At 47.1% G+C, this 27,472-nt stretch overlaps 1 protein-coding gene across 2 annotated transcripts in view; it reads left to right on the top strand.

Moving 5' to 3' along the window:
• The window catches only part of c5h8orf82 (chromosome 5 C8orf82 homolog), a 34,856-nt gene extending 8,062 nt beyond the window's left edge, over nucleotides 1–26,794 (top strand). The window contains exons 1-3 of one of the 2 annotated variants that reach the window (XM_085987362.1): nucleotides 2,159–2,484; nucleotides 18,429–18,477; nucleotides 25,183–26,794. In XM_085987362.1, coding sequence (XP_085843488.1) covers nucleotides 2,392–2,484; nucleotides 18,429–18,477; nucleotides 25,183–25,631 — 591 coding nt within the window. In that variant the 5' untranslated portion in view covers nucleotides 2,159–2,391 and the 3' untranslated portion in view covers nucleotides 25,632–26,794. Of the gene's footprint in view, nucleotides 1–2,158; nucleotides 2,485–18,428; nucleotides 18,478–25,182 lie in introns of those variants that run through there. The other variant, XM_085987361.1, reaches the window with a different exon arrangement.
• The last annotated feature ends 678 nt before the right edge of the window (nucleotides 26,795–27,472 follow it).

The following is a 27,472-nucleotide window of genomic DNA, read 5'->3' as shown; positions in this document are numbered from 1 at the left end:
CTGAAGCAATACCTCCCTATTTTTATATTCTATCCCCCTAGCAATGAAAGCCAACATTCCATTGGCCTTCTTAATCACTTGCTGCACCTGCATACTAACCTTTTGAGTTTCGTGCACCAGGACCCCCAGATCCCTTTGTACTTCAGTACTTTCCAGTTTCTTGCCATTAAGATAATAACTTGCTCTACGATTTTTCCTGCCAAAGTGCATAACCTCACACTTTCCAGTATTGTATTCCATCTGCCAAATCTCTGCCCACTTACTTAGCCTGTCGATGTCCCCTTGCAGGTTTTTTTTATGTCCTCCTCACTCACTACTTTCCCTCCCATCTTAGTATCATCTGCAAACTTTGATATGTTACACTCGGTCCCCTCCTCCAAATCGTTAATATAGATTGTAAAGAGTTGGGGACCCAGCACTGACCCCTGCGGAACACCACTAGTTACTGATTGCCAGTCTGAGAATGAACCATTTATCCCAACTCTCTGCCTTCTGTTAGATAGCCAATCCTCTATCCGTGCCAGAATATTACCCCCAATCCCGTGATTTTTTATCTTAAGCAATAATCTTTTGTGCGGCACCTTGTCAAATGCCTTTTGGAAGTCTAAATACACTACGTCCACTGGTTCCCCTTTATCCACCCTATATGTTACTTCCTCAAAGAACTCCAGCAAATTTGTCAAACATGACTTCCCCTTCATAAAACCATGCTGACTTTGTCCTATTAAATTATGATTATCCAAATGTCCTGTTACTGTCTCCTTAATAATGGACTCCAAAATTTTACCTACCACAGATGTTAGGCTAACTGGTCTATAGTTTCCAGCCTTCTGTCTACTGCCCTTTTTAAATAAGGGTGTTACATTAGCAGTTTTCCAGTCTGCCGGGACCTTTGCCGAGTCCAGGGAGTTTTGGAAAATTATTACCAATGCATCCACAATCCCTACCGCCACTTCCCTCAAGACCCTATGATGTAAGCCATCAGGTCCAGGTGATTTATCCGCCTTGAGTCCCATTATTTTACCGAGTACCACTTCCTTAGTGATTTTAATCGTGTTTAGCTCCTTCCCCCCCCCTTTAGCCCCCTGTTTGTCCAGTGTTGGAATATTCTTAGTGTCTTCTACTGTAAAGACTGATACAAAATATTCATTCAGTGTTTTTGCCATCTCCATATTTCCCACCATTAATTTCCCGGTCTCATCCTCTAAGGGACCAACATTTACTTTAGCCACCCTTTTTCTTTTTATATAACTATAAAAACTCTTACTATCTGTTTTTATATTTTTTGCTAATTTACTTTCATAATCTATCTTCCCTTTCTTAATCAATCTTTTTGTTATTGTTTGCTGTCTTTTAAAGTTTTCCCAATCCTCTGTCCTCCCGCTAAATTTGGCTACCTTATATGTCCTTGTTTTTAGTCGAATACTATCCTTAATTTCTTTACTTAGCCACGGATGGCTGTCTTTTCTTTTACACCCTTTTCTTCTCAGTGGAATATATATTTTTTGGAAGTTGTAAAATAACTCCTTAAATGTACACCACTGATCATGTATCGTCTTACCCTTTAATCTATTTTCCCAATCCACTCTGCTCAATTCCGCTCTCATACCTTCATAGTCTCCTTTATTCAAGCTTAGCACGCTTGTTTGAGATCCAACCTTCTCACCCTCTAATTGAATATGGAATTCAACCATGTTATGGTCACTCATTCCAAGGGGATCCTTTACTAGGACATTTTTAATTAATCCTGTCTCGTTACACAGGACCAGATCTAAGGTTGCTTGCCCCCTGGTCGGTTCAATTACATACTGCTCAAGAAACCCATCCCTAATACACTCAATGAACTCATCCTCAAGGCAGTCCTGCCCAATTTGATTTGTCCAATTAATATGATAGTTAAAATCCCCCATAATTATAGATGTTCCCTTATTACAAGCCTCAACTATTTCCTGATTGATACTCCGTCCAACAGAGTTGCCACTGTTCGGAGGCCGATAGACTACGCCCACTGGTGTTTTTTTCCCCTTATTATTCCTTACCTCCACCCAAACTGTTTCATTATCCTGATCTTTTGACCCAATATCATTTCTCTGTATTACAGTGATTCCTTCCTTTATTAACATAGCCACCCCACCTCCCCTACTCTTCTTCCAACAGTACCGTGGGATCTTTTACGTCCACCTGAGAGGGCAGACGGGGCCTCGGTTTAATGTCTCATCCGAAAGACGGCACCTCCGACAGTGCAGCACTCGCTCAGCACTGCACCTCCGACAGTGCAGCACTCCCTCAGCACTGCACTGGAGTGTCAGCCTGGATTATGTGCTCAGACTTAAACCCACCACCTTCTGGATCAGAGGCGAGAGTGCTACCCACTGAATATATGCCATAAAAATGTACGGGACTGGAAGAGGCAGTTCTCCATTTGGCCAGTCCCAGTGTCTAGGAAATCTCTGTCTCGTATCCTTCTACCATATTATCCTCCAGGTACTTATCCAACTCCCTCTTGAATTTTCTGATACAATCGGTCCCCAACTACCTCCCCAGGCAGCCTGTTCACACATTCACCATCCTCTGTCTTTTCAGTCTCCCTCATTTAGGTTCAAGGATGTGCCTTCTTGTAGAATCTGTGACTTTGTTAAAGGTATTGATCTTTACCTCGTCTACAGCCTTTAGCATCTTGAATACATCGATGAGATCGGCCCTGAGCCTTCTCTTCTCAAATGTAAACATGCTCAGCATCTGCACCCTCCCCTCTAACCCGGGTGCCTAAACCCAGCCGTCAGCCTAGCTGCCTTTCTCTGCACCCTCTCCAATATCTGGATGACTTTCCCATAATACGATGCCTTGGCCCGCACTCTGTGCAAACTCAGAGTCACCTGCTCGTGCTGTGATCCTCTGACTGTGCAGACGGTGATTCTGCCTGCTCCCTTTACTGCTACTGCACATCGTGCTGATGGCTCCAGTGGTCTGGGGCAGGTACAAGGGACCAGCTACTCATTTTCTGCCTGCCGTTTTCGTATGTTCCTATCCACCAGTGCCCCCAAATACCAAGTTTAGTTTTATAAACTTTTTCTTTGGAGTGTGACGCAGACACAAAATGTGCTCATAGACGGGTGTGATGGGCAAACCCCGTGCCAGACATACCCATTCCATCAGTGCCTGTCACATGTCAAAGGTTTTTATTTGTTCATGGGATGTGGGCGTCGCTGGCAAGGCCGGCATTTATTGCCCATCCCTAGTGGCCCTCGAGAAGGTGGTGGTGAGCCGCCTTCTTGAACCGCTGCAGTCCGTGTGGTGAAGGTACTCCCACAGTGCTGTTAGGGAGGGAGTGCCAGGATTCTGACCCAGCGACGATGAAGGATCGGCGATATACTTCCAAGCCAGGATGGTGTGTGACTTGGAGGGGAACTTGGAGCTGGTGGTGTTGCCATGCGCCTGCTGCCCTTGTCCTTCTAGGTGGAAGAGGTTGCGGGTTTGGGAGGTGCTGCCGAAGAGGCCTTGGCGAGTTGCTGCAGTGCATCTTGTAGATGGTACAAGTGACAAAACTATTACAAAAGGGAAAGAAAGGCTACCAAGTGGGCTATCACTAGTGTGAATACAAGTACCTCAGGGCTTGCAAGTGAAAATAACCTGTAAACATTATGTGACTATAAATAAATACTTAAATTGAACAGTCATCAATTTAAAATGATCAGTAAGGAAATGATCATCAATATAAAATGATCGACAATGGTTTGTGCATGGAATGTTTTTCCACAGGGAGTGGTTGAGAGGCAGAGACCATTGCATCTTTTAAGGGGAAAATTGGACAAACGTTTGAAGCAGAGGAAGATACAGGCAGTGAACGGGACAGTGGGGTCAGTGTTGGATTGCTCGAGCAAAGAGCTGGCAGGGATATTATGGGCTGAACAGCCCCCTTCTGTGCCGTGAACGTCCGTGGTTCTATGGTTCTAAGCGGGGACCTGATGAATAATAAAGTGATATGTGTATATGCTAATATTAAAGCATAGTAACTGAGCCAGACAGACCAGGGACAAGTACGTTGGAAGCCCAGTCTGTGCTGATCTCATCCAACACGAGAAAGGACAAACACTTTCAGCATTCCTGCTCCCGATCATCATCCCCACTGGACGTTAGATGAGATCCAGTCGTGTGCTGAAGGGGCAGTTGTTACTACATGATTGCAAGTATTGCATCAGAATAACGATAAGGATTAGTGTGGCTTTGATGTTCTGCCACTAGAGGTGGCTGCAGCACTACATCTACAGAAGGCGACAGGAGCAGACATTGTTACTGCAGAACACCAGCTTTCAGTGCTTAAAGGGGCAGAGTACACCACTGAATTATCACCCACCCACAACACGATTGAGGGAGATTTCTTTAAAACTGCGGGTTCGAGGCAGCCTGGGAATGTACTTTAAGCCGCCCTCGTGAATATATCATGAAGTTATATTCTGGTGATAACATGAATGAAATGGTGCGCGGTGGGGAACACTCCTTGCTTATAATGTCACAGCAGGGAGAAGCATTGTGCACCATGTCCTGCTTCCAATCTGCCCCTAACCCGCAGCACCTCCTATACAGGAACATGGGGAGAGAGAGCGGGACAATGGCATTCCCTGTGGGTCATGCTTCCAGAGAGCTGGCACAGGCACAATGGGCCGAATGGCCTCCTTCCGTGCTGCATATGTATGGTTCTGTTAAAACACAGAAACCAAGGAGGCAACTGAAAGGCGCTAATTTGGACTAACGATCCTCCCATTCCTGGTCACCGGGTGGAACATCTAGCCCTTAGTAAATGTACAGGTGTCTCCCTGCATAACGTTATGAAATAGTGTGACAATTCCACAGAATAAACTTCTCCTTTAAATGCATCCTTGAATTCCTGGAGTGGGGAGTCTGACAAACTCCTAGTTTTAGAACTCTGGATCTGGCAGTGGAAGCGCGGAGCAGGGAATGTGTTTGAAATGTTACTTTCCTTTTTCTGCTGTCTTCCTTATGCTGAAGGCATTAACTCGGACTACAGTAACTCATCCAAGTGGCCAATTCTTCATGTGCGACCATGGACAGTGAGCGTTGGCAGCCCAGTGAACGATGGGAGGCATCCAAGGCAGAAACCAAAATGCAATCTGTATTAATTAAAAGATCTATCATTCATGTCTAAGGTTTATAAGGTACCTAAATTAGATGGCCTATTGGACTGTCACACACAACCCAGTCTAAATTATATCAATCACTACCCAAGCCAAATCAATCACAACAGGACCACAATACAACACTGGTTGAATTATAATTAAATCTCATTTGCCAGTCATCAAAGACTGGAGTACTGTGGGCACAGTGCAGCCTTCGGTCGCCTGAGGAAGAGAGTGTTTGAAGACCAGGACCTCAAACCCGGCACTAAGCTCATGGTCTACAGGGCAGCAGTGATACCTGCCCTGCTGTATGCCTCAGAGACATGGACCATGTACAGCAGGCACCTCAAAGCACTGGAGAGGCACCACCAACGCTGCCTCCGCAAGATCCTACAAATCCATTGGCAGGATAGGCGCACCAACGTCAGTGTTCTCTCTCAGGCCAACATCCCCAGCATCGAAGCTTTGACCACGCTCAATCAGCTCCGATGGACGGGTCACATTGTCCGCATGCCCGATATGAGACTCCCAAAACAAGCACTCTACTCAGAGCTCCGGCACAGCAAGAGAGTCCCAGGTGGGCAGAGGAAACGCTTCAAGGACACCCTCAAAGCCTCCTTGAAAAAGTGTAACATCCCCACCGACACCTGGGAATCCCTGGCCCAAGACCGCAGAAAGTGGAGGAGAAGCATCCGGGAAGGCGCCAAACACCTCGAGTCTCTTCGCCGGGAGCAAGCGCAGGCAGCACAAGGAGCGCACGTCAACCCAAGCACCCCACCCACCCGCCCCTTCAACCACCGTCTGCCCCACCTGTGACAGAGACTGTAGGCCCCGCATTGGACTCATCACTCACCTGCGAACTCATTTTTAATGTGGAAGCAAGTCATCCTCGGTTCCGAGGGACTGCCTAAGAAGAAGAAGACTGCACTTTAAGAAGGATGTGAAGGCCTTAGAAAGGGTGCAGAAAAGATTTACAAGAATGGTTCCAGGGATGAGGGACTTCAGTTACGTGGATGGACTGGAGAAGCTGGGGTTGTTCTCCTTAGAGCAGAGAAGGTTGAGAGGAGACTTGATAGAGGTGTTCAAAATCACGAGCAGTCTGGACAGTAGATAGAGAGAAACTGTTTCCATTGGTGGAAGGGTTGAGAACCAGAGGACACAGATTTAAGGTGATTGGCAGAAGAACCAAAGGCGACATGAGGAAAAACTTTCTTACGCAGTGAGTGGTTGTAATCTGGAATGCCCTGCCTGAGGGTGGTGGAGGCAGATTCAATTGTGGCTTTCAAGAGGGAATTGGAAAAGAATTTGCAGGGCTACAGAGAAAGGGCGGGGAGTGGGACTAGCCGAAGTGCTCTTGCAGAGGGCCGGCATAGGCTCGACGGGCCGAATGGCTGCCTTCTGTGCTGTAACCATTCTATGAAGTCAGTCACAGGGATGCTTTAACCAATACTACTTTATTCAGTAACATCTATGATAACACACAATACCATAACCAGGGTTAAATATTGTGGATTGCTGTAAAGTACTACTAACCAACATGGCCTAAATTGTCACAGTCATCCCAATCCCCTCAGGATCGCAGTACAACACCAAGTTAAGTTCAATTAACTCCTATTTGTCAGTGAAGTTGGATACGGAGATGCATTTACTAAAGAAAGAAAAACTTGCATTTATATAGCACCTTTCACAACCTCAGAACGTCCCAAAGCGCTTTACAGCCAATGAAGTACATTTGAAATAACAACGGAAAATGCTGGAAAAACTCAGCAGGCCAGGCAACATACGTGGAGAGAGAAATAGAGTCAATGTTTCAGGTCGAAACCCTTCGTCAGGACTGAAAAAACACAGGAAATGAAACAGATTAAAAGGCCAGTTTGGGGGCTGGGAAATGGGGATGAAAGAACAAAAGAGAAGTGAAGAGACATTAAGAGGTATTCAAAACCAGACGAGATGGTGATCGGACTAGTAAAGAGACAAAAGACGGCTCTAGATGAGGTGTGAAATGCGCTGGCAGAATGGGAGACAGCGGCCATGTGGGAGAGAAAAAAAGGGGGAAGGGCACAAAACAAAGGTGTGGATAAAAAATGTATATAAAAATGTAATAGGGGCCGAGGTTATGATCTGAAATTGTTGAACTCGATATTGAGTCCGGAAGGCTGTAAAGTGCCTAATCGGAAGATGAGGTGCTGTTCCTCGAGCTTACGCTGGGTTTCCGTGGAACAATGCAAGAGCCCGAGGACGGTGAGGTCCGAGTGGGAATGGGGCGGTGAATTAAAATGACAGGAGACCGGAAGTTTGGGGTCACCCTTACGGACTGAACAGAGGTGTTCTGCAAAGTACATTTGAAGTGTAGTCACTGTTGTAGGAAAACTAGTACCAGTGTTACAAATTCTGGGTCTGCTGTAGATATTCTCTCGGGTTCAGAGTGGCTGGTCTCGCTGTGAGTGGACCCCCATGTCCCTTATGATCGGGAGTTTATCTTGACTTCTCACTATCTAGTGATCGAGTGAGCCGTAACAATGAAACCCATATTATAGGAACTGGATACTGTAATCTTGCACAAGGCTTGAGTGCTTTTCTCCCATCTTCTGGAAGGCAGACTGAGAACTCTAGGGAGACGAGGCCAAGTATGAACTGTCAAGCTGATTTGTTTTTACATATAATATGTGAATGAACAGAAAAATGTTTACATTGAATTTTAATCTATGTTGTAACCCTGTTAGCAGGTTAAATAAAATTTACTGACTAACAGATTTTCTGAAACTTATTGGCACTAAACTTAAGCAGGGAAGCCATTGCTTTCGGTCCCTGCCACAAACTCCGTTCCCTAGTCACTGACTCCATCCCTCTCCCTAACATCTGAGGCTGAACCACACTGTTCGCAACCTTGGTGTCATATTTGACCCTGAAATGAGCTTCCGACCACATATCCAGCATAACAAAGACCGCCAATTCCACCTACGTAACATCGCCCGTCTCCGCCCCTGCCTCAGCTCATCCGCTGCTGAAACCCTCATCCATGCCTTTGTTACCTCTAGACTTGACTATTCCAACACACTCCTGACTGGCCTCCCACATTCCACCCTACGTAAACTTGAGGTCATTCAAAACTCGGCTGCCCGTGTCCTAACTCACACCAAGTCCCGTTCACCCATCACCCCTGTGCTCGCTGACCTACATTGGCTCCCGGTTAAGCAGCGCCTCGATTTCAAAATTCTCATCCTTGTTTTCAAATCCCTCCATGGCCTCGCCCCTCCCTATCTCTGTAATCTCCTTCAGCCCCACAACCCCCCGAGATATCTGCGCTCCTCTAATTCTGCCCCCTTGAGGATCCCTGATTATAATCGCTCCACCATTGGTGCCTTCTGTTGCCTGGGCCCTAAGCTCTGGAATTCCCTGCCTACATCTCTCCGCCTTGCTACCTCTCTTTCCTCCTTTAAGACGCTCCTTAAAACCTACCTCTTTGACCAAGCTTTTGGTCACCTGCCCTAATTTATCCTTATGTGGATCAGTGCCAAATTTTTTGTTTTAAAATACTCCTGTGCGGCACCTTGGGACATTTTACTACATTAAAGGCGCTATATAAATCCAAGTTGTTGTTGTTGTTGGAGTTCTCACTCTCTGGCTTCCTCTTCAAATTTCTGCAGTCTGTCCTTTCTTAGCTGGACAGATGCCAAGGGCATTACCTCTGATCACTTCAGGTGCCAATAAAACCTGCTCTCACCCTCCTAGGTGAGGGCATCCCTGCCAACACCCCCCCCCCACCCAACTCTCAAATTAAGCTATTCCAACGTGTTATGAGATATTAAACCAACACCTAAAACAGATAATCTGGTCATTTGTCTCATTGCTGTTTGTGAGATCTTGCTGTGCGAAAATTGGCTTCCCTACATTACAACAGGGACTACACTTCAAAATGATTTCCTGGGCCGTAAAGTGCTTTGGGACGTGCTGAGGGCATGGATATAGAGGCACTTCCAGCACACACCTGTGTCTGTCACATTTCGAGTGTGACATGCAAAATTCTGTCAAGCTTTATATATAACAAAGTATTTTAAAAAAAAGTGAATCTGACCTCTAATTGACCTGATGTAGGCACAGTAAATATTTTTATATCAACTTCAGGGAGTTGTATTTAAAAAGATAGAAAGTCAGCCTGACCTCTCATTGACCTGAGTACCTGCTGTAACCGATTAGCCTCTAACTGATCTAAGCAAGTCATGAATTACACCGTGTACTGCTAAAGAAACACATCAGGTTGCTACAGGATAATAAATTTTACACAACATGATATAATCCTGCTGTCTCTATAAACCAAGATATACTCAGACCTACTGTGAGCAGTGCCTTGGGAGAACTTCTACTGTTAGGTGTCAACTGTGGCTCAATGGGAAACACGTTTGACTCCCAAGTCAGAAGGTTGTGGGTTCGAGCCCGACTCCAGATACCTGAGCACAAAAATCTAGGCTGACACTGCAGTGCAGTACTGAGGGAGTGCGGCACTGTCGGAGGTGCCATCTTTCATTGAACAAGGCCCCGTCTTCCCTCTCAGTGGATATAAAAGATCCCACGGCACTATTGGACAAAGAGTAGGGGAGTGTACTGTACTTACCAACATTTATCCCTCAACCAACATCTAAAACAGATTATGTGGTCGTTATCTCATTGTGGGAGCTTGCTGTGTGCATATTGGCTGCCACATTTTCTACAGTACATCAGTGACTACACTTCAAAAGTTAATGAGGACGTCCTGAGGTCATGAAAGTCGTTATATAAATGTGCCTTTCATTCTTCCTTATTTACAGACTGAGCTTGTGATCTCTTGCTGTGACTTCTGACCTTCCAGACACTATCAATTTTTAAAAAAAATTTGAGTTACAGAATAACAACTACAATATACAAAGTGAAAAAGAATATAAGCAAAAAGGGGGAAAGGATCAGAGCTGTGGGAGAACTTGGATATGATTTTTGTGGCAGCAGAGGGAATGAGTAATGGGGCAATGAGGCAGATACCACAGGAATGTCAAACAAGGCCATCAGTAAGGACAGGGAGGGACAGAGGCAGGGGACCAGCGCTGGGGATTGTCTTAACCGCCCAGGAACCTAGTACAGAGAGATACAGAATGGCCTGCAGCTAATCATTGTGGCCGTGAGCTCGCCATCCACCTGTAATGATTATCTGCCTTGACTGCTACTCTTTCTGGCATATGTTACTGCATCTCTCTCTCCTTTTAACAGCTCTTGTCAGGTTTTGTTATTCTGTTTCCTTATTGCTCAACGCCCTGCCCTTTATCGTTTCTTTCTACCCTTTCCTCTCCCCTCCTTTTCTGGGTGCATTCCAAGTTGCCAACACCAGCCATTAATTTGCCTTTCTCGCCAGCTAATTCTGATGTGCTTCAGCTGCCTTGTTACCAACATTGATCCAGCTCTCTGTCCCTTGTCTGTCTTGTTCTGTACGGGTATCTCAGTGAACCAACTCCGAACAAGGTGAAAGCGCACACATTGGAGAAATGGTCCCAGCCTGTTTGTGGGGGGGGTGGGGGGGGGGGGCGGCTGATAGGGTGAGATAAAGAGGGGTGGGAGGAGGCTCGTGTGGAACCATAGACACCGGCATAGACCAGTTGGGCCGAATGGCCTGGTTCTGTGCTATACATTCTATGTAATTCCACACAGCAGAACTCCTTAAAGAAGAAGGAAAAGCCAGGTGGTGTATAGATGACTTCCCCTTTAAGAAGATAAAGTACTGAAGACGAGAAGCCATTTGACTAACTCTGAGGGATACATCAGTTTTTTCTGCTGTTGATGTTCCCTCATTTACTCGACCTTCAAAGGATGAGTTACAAACTCGGGTCAGCCGCAGAACTCTGCTTGGGTACAACGGCACTCCCTTAAGCGAGCGGTCTGGTTGCCTGCTCCTTGTGGAGATTGTCTTCCACTGCTCTATATCTACTAGTGGGGGCTGGGAGTGTAACAGTAAAAGTCTCTTGTGTTTAAGACTTGATCTCCGTGCCTTACACATGTAAACTCCCTCAATCTACCCAAAGGTGGACCGGGCTAAAAATAGGTAAAGCGATTCATAAGCACCACTAAAAGATGGATTACCTGGTCATTATCTCATTGCTGTTTGTGGGAGCTTGCTGTGTGTAAATTGCCTTCTGTGTTTCCTACACTACAACCGTGACTGCACTTCAAAAGCACTTCATTGGCTGTGAAGCGCTTTGGGATGTCCTGAGGTTGTGAGAGGCGTGATAGAAATGCAATTTCATGATCTTCCTTTCTCATTAGACAAATTGAGAGACACTGTAACTTCTGTTCGTATACTATCACAAAAATACCTAAAGAACACACGAGCACCAGCCCACTTCCGTGGGTGGACTAACTCAACTTACTCCACTCACTCAACAGCAGCAGCAACTTGTATTTATATAGCGCCTTTAACGTAGTAAAACATCCCAAGGTGCTTCACAGGAGTATTATAAGATAAAAAATTTGACACCGAGCCACATAAGGAGAAGTTAGGGCAGGTGACCAAAAGCTTGGTCAAAGAGGTAGGTTTTAAGGAGCATCTTAAAGGAGGAAAGAGAGGCGGAGAGGTTTAGGCAGGGAATTCCAGAGCTTAGGGCCCAGGCAACAGAGGGCACGGCCACCAATGGTTGAGCGATTATAATCAGGGATGCTCAAGAGGGCAGAATTAGGAGCACAGATATCTTCGGGGGGGGGGGGGGGAGCTGGAGGAGATTACAGAGATAGGGAGGGGCGAGGCCATGGAGGGATTTGAAAACAAAGATGAACATTTTGAAATTGAGGCGTTGCTTAACCGGGAGCCAATGTAGGTCAGCAAGCACAGGGGTGATGGGTGAATGGGACTTGGTGCGAGTTAGGACACGGGCAGCCGAGTTTTGGATCACCTGAAGTTTACATAGGGCAGAATGTGGGAGGCCGGCCAGGAGTGCGTTGGAATAGTCAAGTCTAGAGGTAACAAAGGCATGGATGAGGGTTTCAGCAGCGGATGAGCTGAGGCAAGGGCGGAGACGGGCGATGTTACGGAGGTGGAAATAGGCGGTCTTAGTTATGTGGCGGATATGTGGTCGGAAGCTCATTTCAGGGTCAAATGACACCAAGGTTGCGAACAGTGTGGTTCAGCCTCAGACAGATGTTAGGGAGAGGGATGGAGTCAGTGACTAGGGAACGGAGTTTGTGGCGGGGACCGAAAACAATGGCTTCGGTCTTCCCAATATTTAATTGGAGAAAATTTCTGCTCATCCAGAACTGTATGTCGGACAAGCATTCTGACAATTTAGAGACCGTGGAGGGGTCGAGAGAAGTGGTAGTGAGGTAAAGTTGGGTATCGGGTGTAGGAGGGGTCAAGGATAGGTGCTTGGGGGACACCAGAGGTAACGGTGTGGGAGCGGGAAGAGAAGCCACTGCAGGTGATTTTCTGGCTATGATTAGACAGATAAGAATGAAACCAGGCGAGTGCAGTCCCACCCAGCTGGACGACGGTGAAGAGGCGTTGCAGAAGGATGGAGTGGCCAACCGTGTCAAAGGCTGCAGACAAGTCAAGAAGGACAGGAGGGATAGTTTACCTTTGACACAGTCACAAAGTTAGCCACTCCCCCGCTCTGTCCCCATAGCCCTGCAAATTTTTCCTTTCTAAGTATATATATCCAATTTCCATTTGAAAGTCCCGAATGTGGATAATCTCAGGGTGAGGGGGATCCTCTTCGAATGTGGAGTATCTCAGGGTGAGGGACGATCCTCTTCGAATGTGGAGTATCTCAGGGTGAGGGGGAATCCTCTTCGAATGTGGAGTATCTCAGGGTGAGGGGAATGCTCTTCGAATGTGGAATATCTCAGGGTGAGGGGGAATCCTCTTCGAATGTGGAGTATCTCAGGGTGAGGGGGAATCCTCTTCGAATGTGGAGTATCTCAGGGTGAGGGGGAATCCTCTTCGAATGTGGAGTATCTCAGGGCGAGGGGGAATCCTCTTCGAATGTGGAGTATCTCAGGGTGAGGGGGAATCCTCTTCGAATGTGGAGTATCTCAGGGTGAGGGGGAATCCTCTTCGAATGTGGAGTATCTCAGGGTGAGGGTGAATCCTCTTCGAATGTGGAGTATCTCAGGGTGAGGGGGAATCCTCTTCGAATGTGGAGTATCTCAGGGGGAGGGGGTTCCTCTTTGAATGTGGAGTATCTCAGGGTGAGGGGAATCCTCTTCGAATGTGGAGTATCTCAGGGTGAGGGACGATCCTCTTCGAATGTGGAGTATCTCAGGGTGAGGGACGATCCTCTTCGAATGTGGAGTATCTCAGGGTGAGGGGAATCCTCTTCGAATGTGGAGTATCTCAGGGTGAGGGGGGATCCTCTTCGAATGTGGAGTAACTCGGTGAGGGGGGATCCTCTTCGAATGTGGAGTATCTCAGGGTGAGGGGGAATCCTCTTCGAATGTGGAGTATCTCAGGGTGAGGGGGGATCCTCTTTGAATGTGGAGTAACTCAGGGTGAGGGGAATGCTCTTCGAATGTGGTATATCTCAGGGTGAGGGGGATCCTCTTCGAATGTGGAGTATCTCAGGGTGAGGGGGATCCTCATCGAATGTGGAGTATCTCGGTGAGGGGGGATCCTCTTCGAATGTGGAGTATCTCAGGGTGAGGGGGAATCCTCTTTGAATGTGGAGTAACTCAGGGTGAGGGGGAATCCTCTTCGAATGTGGAGTAACTCAGGGTGAGGGGAATGCTCTTCGAATGTGGAATATCTCCGGGTGAGGGGGATCCTCTTCGAATGTGGAGTATCTCAGGGTGAGGGGGATCCTCTTCGAATGTGGAGTATCTCAGGGTGAGGGACGATCCTCTTCGAATGTGGAGTATCTCAGGGCGAGGGGGAATCCTCTTCGAATGTGGAGTATCTCAGAGTGAGGGGGAATCCTCTTCGAATGTGCAGTATCTCAGGGTGAGGGGAATGCTCTTCGAATGTGGAATATCTCAGGGTGAGCGGGATCCTCTTCGAATGTGGAGTATCTCAGGGTGAAGGGGAATCCTCTTCGAATGTGGAGTATCTCAGAGTGAGGGGGAATCCTCTTCGAATGTGCAGTATCTCAGGGTGAGGGGAATCCTCTTCGAATGTGGAGTATCTCAGGGGGAGGGGAATCCTCTTGGAATGTGGAGTATCTCAGGGTGAGGGGGAATCCTCTTCGAATGTGGAGTATCTCAGGGTGAGGGGGAATCCTCTTCGAATGTGGAGTATCTCAGGGTGAGGGGGAATCCTCTTTGAATGTGGAGTAACTCAGGGTGAGGGGGAATCCTCTTCGAATGTGGAGTAACTCAGGGTGAGGGGAATGCTCTTCGAATGTGGAATATCTCAGGGTGAGGGGGATCCTCTTCGAATGTGGAGTATCTCAGGGTGAGGGGAATCCTCTTCGAATGTGGAGTATCTCAGGGTGAGGGGGTATCCTCTTCGAATGTGGAGTATCTCAGGTTGAGGGGAATCCTCTTCGAATGTGGATAATCTCAGGGGGAGGAACGATCCTCTTCGAATGTGGAGTATCTCAGGGTGAGGGGGAATCCTCTTTGAATGTGGAGTATCTCAGGGTGAGGGGGAATCCTCTTTGAATGTGGAGTATCTCAGGGTGAGGGGGAATCCTCTTCGAATGTGGAGTATCTCAGGGTGAGGGGGAATCCTCTTTGAATGTGGAGTATCTCAGGGTGAGGGACGATCCTCTTCGAATGTGCAGTATCTCAGGGTGAGGGGGAATCCTCTTTGAATGTGGAGTATCTCAGGGTGAGGGGGAATCCTCTTCGAATGTGGAGCATCTCAGGGTGAGGGGAATCCTCTTCGAATGTGGAGTATCTCAGGGTGAGGGGGAATCCTCTTCGAATGTGGAGTATCTCAGGGTGAGGGGGGATCCTCTTCGAATGTGGAGTATCTCAGGGTGAAGGGGAATCCTCTTCGAATGTGGAGTATCTCAGGGTGAGGGGGAATCCTCTTCGAATGTGGCGTATCTCAGCGTGAGGGGGGATCCTCTTCGAATGTGGAGTATCTCAGGGTGAGGGGGAATCCTCTTCGAATGTGGAGTATCTCAGGGGGAGGGACGATCCTCTTCGAATGTGGAGTATCTCGGGGAGGGGGAATCCTCTTCGAATGTGGAGTATCTCGGGGGAGGGACGATCCTCTTCGAATGTGGAGTATCTCAGGGTAAGGGGGAATCCTCTTCGAATGTGGAGTATCTCAGGGTGAGCGGGAATCCTCTTCGAATGTGGAGTATCTCAGGGTGAGGGGGGATCCTCTTCGAATGTGGAGTATCTCAGCGTGAGGGGGGATCCTCTTTGAATGTGGAGTATCTCAGGGTGAGGGGAATCCTCTTCGAATGTGGAGTATCTCAGGGTGAGGGACGATCCTCTTCGAATGTGGAGTATCTCAGGGTGAGGGACGATCCTCTTCGAATGTGGAGTATCTCAGGGTGAGGGGAATCCTCTTCGAATGTGGAGTATCTCAGGGTGAGGGGGGATCCTCTTCGAATGTGGAGTAACTCGGTGAGGGGGGATCCTCTTCGAATGTGGAGTATCTCAGGGTGAGGGGGAATCCTCTTCGAATGTGGAGTATCTCAGGGTGAGGGGGGATCCTCTTTGAATGTGGAGTAACTCAGGGTGAGGGGAATGCTCTTCGAATGTGGTATATCTCAGGGTGAGGGGGATCCTCTTCGAATGTGGAGTATCTCAGGGTGAGGGGGATCCTCTTCGAATGTGGAGTATCTCGGTGAGGGGGGATCCTCTTCGAATGTGGAGTATCTCAGGGTGAGGGGGAATCCTCTTTGAATGTGGAGTAACTCAGGGTGAGGGGGAATCCTCTTCGAATGTGGAGTAACTCAGGGTGAGGGGAATGCTCTTCGAATGTGGAATATCTCCGGGTGAGGGGGATCCTCTTCGAATGTGGAGTATCTCAGGGTGAGGGGGATCCTCTTCGAATGTGGAGTATCTCAGGGTGAGGGTTAAATCCTCTTCGAATGTGGTGTATCTCAGGGTGAGGGGGAATCCTCTTCGAATGTGGAATATCTCAGGGTGAGGGGGAATCCTCTTCGAATGTGGAGTATCTCAGGGCGAGGGGGAATCCTCTTCGAATGTGGAGTATCTCAGAGTGAGGGGGAATCCTCTTCGAATGTGCAGTATCTCAGGGTGAGGGGAATGCTCTTCGAATGTGGAATATCTCAGGGTGAGCGGGACCCTCTTCGAATGTGGAGTATCTCAGGGTGAAGGGGAATCCTCTTCGAATGTGGAGTATCTCAGAGTGAGGGGGAATCCTCTTCGAATGTGCAGTATCTCAGGGTGAGGGGAATCCTCTTCGAATGTGGAGTATCTCAGGGGGAGGGAATCCTCTTGGAATGTGGAGTATCTCAGGGTGAGGGGGAATCCTCTTCGAATGTGGAGTATCTCAGGGTGAGGGGGAATCCTCTTCGAATGTGGAGTATCTCAGGGTGAGGGGGAATCCTCTTCGAATGTGGAGTATCTCAGGGTGAGGGGGAATCCTCTTCGAATGTGGAGTACCTCAGGGTGAGGGGGAATCCTCTTCGAATGTGGAGTATCTCAGGGTGAGGGGGAATCCTCTTCGAATGTGGATAATCTCAGGGTGAGGGGGAATCCTCTTCGAATGTGGAGTATCTCAGGGTGAGGGGGAATCCTCTTCGAATGTGGAGTATCTCAGGGTGAGGGGGAATCCTCTTCGAATGTGGAGTATCTCAGGGTGAGGGGGATCCTCTTCAAATGTGGAGTATCTCAGGGTGAGGGACGATCCTCTTCGAATGTGGAGTATCTCAGGGTGAGGGGGAATCCTCTTCGAATGTGGAGTATCTCAGGGTGAGGGGGAATCCTCTTCGAATGTGGAGTATCTCAGGGTGAGGGTGAATCCTCTTTGAATGTGGAGTATCTCAGGGTGAGGGGGAATCCTCTTTGAATGTGGAGTATCTCAGGGTGAGGGACGATCCTCTTCGAATGTGGAGTATCTCAGGGTGAGGGGGGATCCTCTTCGAATGTGGAGTATCTCAGGGTGAGGGGGAATCCTCTTTGAATGTGGAGTAACTCAGGGTGAGGGGGAATCCTCTTCGAATGTGGAGTAACTCAGGGTGAGGGGAATGCTCTTCGAATGTGGAATATCTCAGGGTGAGGGGGATCCTCTTCGAATGTGGAGTATCTCAGGGTGAGGGGAATCCTCTTCGAATGTGGAGTATCTCAGGGTGAGGGGGAATCCTCTTCGAATGTGGAGTATCTCAGGGTGAGGGGAATCCTCTTCGAATGTGGATAATCTCAGGGGGAGGAACGATCCTCTTCGAATGTGGAGTATCTCAGGGTGAGGGGGAATCCTCTTTGAATGTGGAGTATCTCAGGGTGAGGGGGAATCCTCTTTGAATGTGGAGTATCTCAGGGTGAGGGGGAATCCTCTTCGAATGTGGAGTATCTCAGGGTGAGGGGGAATCCTCTTTGAATGTGGAGTATCTCAGGGTGAGGGACGATCCTCTTTGAATGTGCAGTATCTCAGGGTGAGGGGGAATCCTCTTTGAATGTGGAGTATCTCAGGGTGAGGGGGAATCCTCTTCGAATGTGGAGCATCTCAGGGTGAGGGGAATCCTCTTCGAATGTGGAGTATCTCAGGGTGAGGGGGAATCCTCTTCGAATGTGGAGTATCTCAGGGTGAGGGGGGATCCTCTTCGAATGTGGAGTATCTCAGGGTGAAGGGGAATCCTCTTCGAATGTGGAGTATCTCAGGGTGAGGGGGAATCCTCTTCGAATGTGGCGTATCTCAGCGTGAGGGGGGATCCTCTTCGAATGTGGAGTATCTCAGGGGGAGGGACGATCCTCTTCGAATGTGGAGTATCTCGGGGAGGGGGAATCCTCTTCGAATGTGGAGTATCTCGGGGGAGGGACGATCCTCTTCGAATGTGGAGTATCTCAGGGTAAGGGGGAATCCTCTTCGAATGTGGAGTATCTCAGGGTGAGGGGGAATCCTCTTCGAATGTGGAGTATCTCAGGGTGAGGGGGGATCCTCTTCGAATGTGGAGTATCTCAGGGGGAGGGGGAATCCTCTTCGAATGTGGAGTATCTCAGGGTGAGGGGGAATCCTCTTCGAATGTGGAGTATCTCAGGGTGAGGGGGGATCCTCTTCGAATGTGGAGTATCTCAGGGTGAGGGGGAATCCTCTTCGAATGTGGCACGCCAGGGCGAGGATGCAAAATGAACTGGGCACTTGGAGCGAAGTAGACATGGCTTGTGTGAGATGTGGGCGTGACACTGTTCTGTGTTTTCTTTCAGCTCTTCCTTGATGACACAAAAGTGAAAAATTTCATCACTTGCTTTAAAGGTGAGTGTTACCCTGCCGGGAGTGAGCCGACCCTAGCTTAGACTTGAATCAGTACATCTGACACACAGAAACAAAAACCTTACCCTAGGATCAGATAATATGGACGGACTTGTTACAGTTCACACTTTTTGTCTTGTGTTGACAATAAAAATGTGGCTTTCATAAGCAGATCAAGCCTCCTATGATCTGAAAGGCCCCCTTATGCGTGCTATGTAAGGGTTAGCATGCCTAGGATTGCGGTATGAACAGTGGAGATCACCTGCATTCTCCTGACTCTCCCGAAAGGCAAAAAAAATCTCCGACATACCACCTCAGACTGACTAAAACTACTGGTCCGATTTGTTTACAGATTAAGCAGTCCACAGAAGTTCTGTCAAAAAGTGCAAACTATCGTCTGTTTTCTGAGGACCTGACAATGTTGTGAATTTAACTACCTGCTTAGAGCAAAGACCCTGTATCCTGACCCATATCCAGATCAATCACTCTGGCCTGGTCTAGTAGACAATTCATCGCAAGACTCCCATTTTCACCTTGGGTAAGGAATGGTGGCTTCTATTATCACTCATAATGAATACTAAACACATTAATACTAAAGTGGAATTCTCTACCACAGAAGGCAGTGGAGGCCAATTCATTAAATATATTCAAGAAGGAGTTGGATATATTTCTTAAGGCTAAAGCGATCAAGGGATATGGGGAGAAGGCAGGGACAGGGTACTGAATTTGGATGATCAGCCATGAGCTCATTGAATGGCGGAGCAGGCTCGAGGGGCCGAATGGCCGACTCCTGCTCCTATCTTCTGTTTCTATGTCTATGTTTCTAAACCGTATATAATAAAGTACAGAAATGTCCCCATTTTCTCAAATTTTACAGAACATAGAGACTTTAAACCCCTCCCGAAGTAACATTTCACTTCAGAAAAACAAATTGGTGAGCAAGTTGTATTTTGTCCATCACCCACTCTCTTGGAGGTCCTCAAATCCTATTACTGAGTTACTCTCAGACCACTAAACTGAACTGGCCAGTAGTGTGAGTGAGTGGAGTATATAGTCTGATCTCTCTTCCTCCATGGAGAAATGCGTGGCTTCCATTCAGAGCCTTCTGTTGGTAACGTGACTTAGAAGCAGGAATTTTTGCGGGGAGTACATGTGTGAGTATATGTCCTTAAGTACTGAGTTTATTCTAACAAACATTCAGTCACTGAAATATAGGGTGAAAATTCATAGAATCATAGATTGGTTACAGCATGGAAGAAGGCCATTCAGCCTGTCGAGCCCATGCCGGCTCTTTGCAAGAGCACCTCAGCTAATCCTACTCCCTTTCCCTGTAGCCCTGCAATTTTTTTTCCTTCAGATACTTATCCAACTCCCTTTTGAAAGATAAGATTGAGTCTGACTCCACCGCCCTTTCAGGCAGTGCATTCCAGATCTTAACCACTCGCTGCATAAAAAAGTTTTTTCTTACATTGCCTTTGGTTCTTTTACCAATCACCTTAAATCTGTGTCCTCTGGTTCTCGACCCTTCTGCCATTGGGAACAGTTTCTCTCTATCTACTCTGTCCAGACCCCTCATGATTTTGAACACCTCTATCAAATCTCCTCTCAACCTTCTCTGCTCTAAGGAGAACAACCCCAGCTTCTCCAGTCTATCCACGTAACTGAAGTCCCTCATCCCTGGAATCATTCTTGTAAATCTTTTCTGCACCTTCTCTAAGGCCTTCACATCCTTCCTAAAGTGAGGTGCCCAGAATTGGACACAATACTCCAGTTGGGGCCGAACCAGTGTTTTATGCAGGTTCATCATAAATTCCACACTTTTGTACACTGTACCTCTATTTATGAAGCCCAGGATCCCGTAAACCTTTTTAACTGCTTTCTCAACCTGCCCTGCCACCTTCAACGATTTGTGCACACATACCTCCAGAACTCTCTGTTCGTGCACCCCCTTTAGGATTGCACCATTTAGTTTATATGTCGTCTCCTCATTCTACCAAACTGTATCACTTCACACTTTTCTGCACGTATCCGCCCATTCCACCAGCCTGTCTATGTCTTGCTGAAGTCTGTCACTATCTTCCTCACTTCACTATACTTCCAAGTTTTGTGTCATCTGCAAATTTTGAAATTGTGCCCTGTACACCCACATCCAAGTCATTAATATATATCAAGAAAAGCAGTGGTCCTAGAACCGACCCCTGGGGAACACCACTGTATACCTTGCACCAGTCCGAAAAACAACCGTTCACCACTACTCTCTGTTTCCTGTCACTTAGCCAATTTCGTATCCATGCTGCCACTGTCCCTTTTATTCCATGGGCTTCAACTTTGTTGGCAAGCCTATTATGTGGCACTTTATCGACCGCTTTTTTGAAATCTATGTACACCACAGCAACTGCATTACCCTCATCAACCCTGTCTGTTACCTCAGCAAAAAACTCAATCAAGTTAGTTAAACACGATTTGCCTTTAACAAATCCGTGCTGGCTTTCTTTAATTAATCTACACTTGTCCAAGTGACTGTTAATTTTGTCCCTGATTACTGTTTCTAAACGCTTCCCCAGTACCGAATTATCCTCAGTCTCACGTTTCGAAGCAATTAAAAAAAAAAATCTTTTCCAATGAATCTTTGTGTCCCTTGTGGTGAATGCTGTCAATTCTTGGGAGTCAGCACATTTCTGCTTTTAGCACCTAGGCTCTTTATCCATCTCTCTCGTGTTGGGTATTGCCAGTTAGATTATGGAGAAACGCTCTATTAAACCTGCCTCAACACTAGCTCCAGCCTTAGAAAAGCAACTCCTTCTGTGCTATCTCCATTTGCCCCACTACTATACCTTTCACGACTGACAATGTAAGATTGGATTACAGTTAGGAGCTGGGTTTGAGATCGATCTGTAAGAGTCCTAAGTAAAATTAATTCAGTCATTGATGAGAGGAGTCTTTCACCCTGTCAGTTCGGACCAAATGGAAGCCCAGTTCCAGAGGTGAGAGGTGAATGTTCTAATGGACTGTACCATTCAGGACTCCTTTTCTTTATACCTTGGATTTATTTTTGTCTTTCACTGTAAACTCAACCTTAAAAAGCAGCTCCTCTGCCTGATCCGATCTGTGATTCATTGAGTGTTCCTCAATAATTTGGACGTTGGTTTATGTGTGACCTTGATAAAATGTTCTTCACTAAAGGGCAGTTCAGCCCGTGGGAGAATAACTCCAGTTTAATGGTTGGATCTGGGTGGCACCAATACACACTGGGGGAACTTTCATGCTCTTCCATAGTTCCCCACATGGCCAGTCTCAGAAACTAGCCACGCCGTTGTAGGATGGCACCGGCAGAAGCCAGAGCAGGAAGGGAGAAACGGAGAACGAATTGTTCCGAGACCAGTCTTGCACGTTCCAAGTGGCGAACTACTCGTGCATGCTTCGGGGAGGTCCAGAGATGGGGAAGTGAGAAGAAAATTAAGTGATTCAAGAAAGAAAATTGGGTCCAAGTGATGTTTTAGTATGTTAATATTTTTCTCACCCCTCATGCTGGGGTTTGGTTCCTTAGGCACCAGCCCCCTCCCTGTACCTCCTCCCGGTGACCCATTCTTCAGGCGAGTCTAGGTACTGAGCGTCAAAGCTCTCAGATCTGCTTTGCCCCAGAATACTAAAGCCATTTCTAGGACTCTACTGCTCTCCTGGCTGGAGTCAAGAAAGAAAGACTTGCATTTATATAGCGCCTTTCACAACCTCGGGAGTCCTAAAGAGCTTTACAGCCAAATAAATACTTTTTAAATAGTCAATGTTGTAATGTAGGAAACACGACAGCCAAATTGCATACAGCAAGCTCTAACAACAGCAATGAGATAATTCCCTAGATTCCAGGACAGTCCCCAAGGATTGGAAGGTAGCAAACATAACCCCACTATTTAAGAAAGGAGGAAGAGAAAAAACGGGAAACTATAGGCCAGTTAGTCTGACATCAGTAGTAGGGAAAATGCTAGTATCTATTATTAGGGACATGGTAACAGGGCACTTAGAAAAATCATAATACGATTAGGCAGAGTCAACATGGTTTTATGAAAGGGAAATCGTGTTTGACAAATCTGTTAGAGTTTTTTGAAGATGTAACTAGTAGGATGGATAAGGGGGAACCAGTGGATGTAGTGTATTTGGATTTTCAAAAAGCATTCGATAAGGTGCCACACAAGAGGTTATTACACAAAATTAGGACCCATGGTACTGGGGGTAATATGGTAGCATGGATTGACGATTGGTTAATGGACAGAAAATAGAGAGTAGGAATAAACGGGACTTTTTCAGGTTTGTAGGCTGTAACTAGTGGGGTACCGCAAGGATCAGTGCTTGGGCCTCAGCCATTTACAATCTAGATTAATGACTTAGATGAAGGGACTGAGTGTAACGTATCCAAGTTTGCTGATGATGCAAAGTTAGGTGGGAAAGTAAGCTGTGAGGAGGCTGCAGAGAGATATAGACAGGTTGACTGAGTGGGCAAGAACATGGCAAATGGAATACAATGTGGGGAAGTGTGAAGTTATCCACTTTGGTTGGAAAAACAGAAAGCAGAATATTTTTTGAATGGTGAGAGACTGGGAAATGTTTGCACTCAGAGGGACCTGGGTGTCCTTGTACATGAATCACAAAGTTAACATGCAGGTACAGCAAGCAATTAGGAAAGCAAATGGTGTGTTAACTTTTGTTACAAAGGGATTAGAGTATAAGAGTAAAGAAGTCTGACTCCAATTATACAGGGCATTGGTGAGGCCACACCTGGAGTACTGTGTACAGTCCTGGTCTCCTTACCGAAGGAAAGACATACTTGCCTTAGAGGGAGTGCAGTGAGGGTTCACTAGATTGGTTCCTGGGATGAGGGGATTGCCCTATGAGGAGAGATTGAGTAGACTAGGCCTATATTCCTTAGAGTTTAGAAGAATGAGAGGTGATCTAATTGAAACATATAAAAATTTTAAGGGGCTTGACAGGGTTAATGCTGGGAAAATGTTTCCCCTGGCTGGGGAATCTAGAACCAGGGGTCACAGTCACAGAATAATGCATAGACCATTTAGGACTGAGATGAGGAGAAATTTCTTCACTCAAAGGGTTGTGAATCTTTGGAATTCTCTACCCCAGAGAGCTGTGGAGAATTGTTGAGTATTTTCAAGACAGAGGTCGATAAATTTTTGGGAACGAGGTGAATTAAGGGATATGGGGATAGTGTGGGAAGATGGAGATGAGGTAGAAGATCAGCCATGATCTTATTGAATGGCGGAGCAGGCTCGAGGGGCCGAATGGTCTACTCCAGCTCCTATTTCTTATGTTCTTATAATGACCAGATAATCTGTTTTAGTAGTGTTGTTTGGGGAATAAATATTGGCCAGGACACTGGGGAGAACTCAGATAGAAACAGAAAATGATGGAAATACTCAGCAGGTCAGGCAGCAGCTGTGGAGCGAGAAACAGAGTTAACATTTCAGGTCGATGACCGTTTGTCATTGAGTTCTGGCACCTCCGACAGTGCAGCACTCCCTCAGCACTGCACTGGGAGTGTCAGCCTAGATTTTGTGCTCAAGTCTCTTGAATCCACAACCTTCTGAGGACTCAGAGGCGAGAGCACCACCCACTGAGCCACGGCTGACATCAGATCATTATAGATTGGGAATTAAACCTTGGTCAGTTCCACATCATGCAGTGCGTTTACCAACTAAACAAGGGGGGGGGTTCAGTCCTTTTATTTTGTGGGTCGCATATTTACGTTCCGTGGAACTTTGTGCGCCCCGTGAAGTTTGAAACCACTTTCCCATCAGTTGGGATACATCGCAAGTTGCTGATGCTAACGGATCTCGGTGTTGTGATTTAGGATTGATCCACCAAGGAGGAAACAGTGCTAAATGCAGCCATACCCTACCCAAACCTCTGGGCCCACCAATTTCAAACAGGACAAATCGGCAAATAAGAAATATAAGCGCAAATAGGACCAAGTTTTCTGAACTATGAGGACGGGATTGCCAGGGCTTGGAGGTGGCAGGTGGCCTTCAGGCTGCAGTTTGATTAGCCCTGCACCACACCATCCAAGAGAACTACATAGAATGTACAGCACAGAAACAGGCCCTTCGGCCCAGCAGGCCTATGCCGGTTTTTATGCTCCACACGAGCCTCCTCCCACCTTACTTCATCACACCCTATCAGCATATCATAAGAAATAGGAGCAGGAGTAGGCTATTCGGCCCTTCCAGCCTGCTCCGCCATTCAATATGATGATGGCTGATCTCCTACCTCATCTCCACTTTCCTGCACAATCCCCATATCCCTTGATTCCCTTAATATCCAAAAATCTATCGAACTGTCTTGAATATACTCAATGACTGAGCCTCCACAGCCCTCTGGGGTAGAGAATTTCAAAGATTCACCACCCTCTGAGTGAAGAAATTTCTCCTCATCTCAGGCCTATATCCTTCTATTCCTTTCTCCCGCTCGTACTTATCTAGCTTCTCCTGAAATGCATCTATGGTATTCACCCCAACTACTCTATCCGGTAGCGAGTTCCACATTCTCATCACTCCCTGAGTAAAGAAGATTCTCCTGAATTCCCAATTGGATATATTGGTGAGGAGCTGTTTTACTGTGGTGACTGAGCGCGCGGTGGAAATGCTGCCTGTTACTCGATCCACTCCGTTTAATTAAACTTCTCTTTCTGTTGATATTGAACAGATAAGCAGTTCCTCGTTTTCTTCTTCAAGCAACTCCGGAAGAACTCGACGGGCCGCTACCTGGAATTCCCCTACGTCTCGCGCTGCGGGAGGGAGCGGAACTTTGTGCGCTGTGACGACCTGCCAGTCGTGTTCACGCACCTGATTAAAGATGGGGGGTGGGAAGGGGAGCGCCTGTCCTACGGCGGGGGCGGCGACAAGCTGGCCGTGAGGTTCGAGCCTGAAAGGTTGTTCATGCCGGAGAACGGGAGAGTGTATCACCCGGCCCCGGAGAGGTCGGGCAGCGTCGGGCTGGTCAAGTCTTCCCTGGCCTTCGAGCTCAGTGCCCACTTCGAATACACTGGCAGCGGCCCCGAGAGCAGACCGCCGTCGCACTTCCGCTGGAACGGTCAGCGCCACCGATTGTCCAACGAACTCTCCTCCTTCATCCAGAATGCAGAACCCACTTAGAAGTGAATCGCCCTTTATGTCGCCCTTTTAGTGGGGTCACGACTATCCCATTGGGGCCATATATATAATCTTGGAAATATAATATATTGTAATTTTTTTTCAACCCCCCCCCCCCCCCCCCACCGCCCCAAGAAAGGCACTTTTACCTGAAAGAATCTGTAACAGGTAAAGCTGCCGTGCAGTCCAGTTGGCAAATTGTGTGTTTCTACGACCTGGTGTGAGTAGACTCGCTGCCGACCCCTCGCCTCCACTTTTTCCTGGCTGACTGTGATGTGTTGTCACCAGAGGGCACTGTTTGTATTTCTAACTGCTCTGAGCACCACTAATGGGCCAGCCAAGAGAGACAAGCAAGCGCTGCTTCCTCAAAATGTGTAACGTGTATTAGCTGGAAAGTGATTATTCAGTGAACACTTGCATAAAAATATTGCCCGCACCCCTCCATATTGTTTGTACTCGGGGGCCATCCCAGCATTTCACCCAGAGTGAGTGAGCACACAACACGTGAGAGCAATTGGAAATGTGAAAGTGCTTCCTAACCCCCACTGCAGTGTACTCACTGCTGCTGAATTCAATGTTTTATTCGTTTACAGCAAGGCCCCTGCTCAACACTGCAGAAGTGACAGGACCTGCTGATTCTTGTTTCACAGTTTGGCCGTGAGCTTCCGGTGTTACAAGTGGACGGGTTTACGCTGATGCAGGCACAGACCAGGGATTGAACTTGAGACCTTCTGGTGTGTGCCTCAGTACCACATGGTGTGACATTCTGATTCCCCCACACCGAATCATCCGCGTCACCTCTTCAGAGTTCGGCTGATCATTGAGTGCAGGACTGGATAGCATTTGGTGTTGCAGACATGGACGTGCTCTGAACTAGACCAAGACTGTCAACAGTAATTTCAGTTGGAAGCCTTACAGATGCAAACCCAAACTCTGGAGGGAGAGTTCTATCTCACTGTGGATTTCCAGTCGCTTTTTTTGTTTGCAGGCCGTGCTGTCTGTTCCATCGCTGGTTGGCATCAGTCACTGAAGATGACTACTTATGCATTTAGCCAACAGGAGATGAAAGTAATGAAAGTATTTTCTCACAGTAGCTGTCTGTTCAGGCAATGCTGTATAGTGCTTCATTACATCAGTACAATAAAGAAAATCATTTTAATATTGAATGCAGTGCTAATTTGTTTACTCAATGAGGCATAAGAAGTATATTTGCTGTAAAAAATTTATAAACAAAGTGGCAGTTAAGTAAGTGCAAGTGTACTTAATATTGCTGTAGCTATAGCAGAACCTGTATTTGTGCATTAATTCCAATTCTCACCAGTGCAAGGCTTTTGCTTTTGTAGGTTTGGGAGGATTGCCCTTAATAATGAATGGCACCAGTTTTCCTCCTCATTGCAGTTTAATATTTTCTCTTTTTGAATGTTGTTCCTGTGTCAGCCGTGGCTCAGTGGGTAGCACTCTCCCCTCGAGTCAGAAGGTTGTGGGTTCAAGAGACTTGAGCACAAAAATCTAGGCTGACGCTCCAGTGCAGTGCTGAGGGAGTGCTGCACTGTCGGAGGTGCCATCTTTCGGATGAGATGTTAAACCGAGGCCCCGTCTGCTCTCTCAGGTGGACGTAAAAACGTAAAAGATCACATGGCACTATTTCGAAGAAGAGCAGGGGAGTTCTCCCCGGTGTCCTGGTCAATATTTATCCCTCAACCAACATAACGAAAACAGATTATCTGGTCATTTGCTAAGATAAAAGGTAATCCAAAAGTCTTCTGGCCATTGTCGGGAGCGGTGAGAGCGGAGACTCAGTGAGTATTTAAACTCACTTTCGCGGGCTTTTTTTCACAGGCCAT

This window comes from Somniosus microcephalus, chromosome 5 (genome assembly GCF_052327205.1).
Source record: "Somniosus microcephalus isolate GS21.2 chromosome 5, FLI_Smic_1.0, whole genome shotgun sequence".
Taxonomy (NCBI): Eukaryota; Metazoa; Chordata; class Chondrichthyes; order Squaliformes; family Somniosidae; genus Somniosus; species Somniosus microcephalus.
The sequence above is the reverse complement of the archived record's forward strand: the minus strand, read 5'-3'. Positions and strand labels throughout refer to the sequence as shown.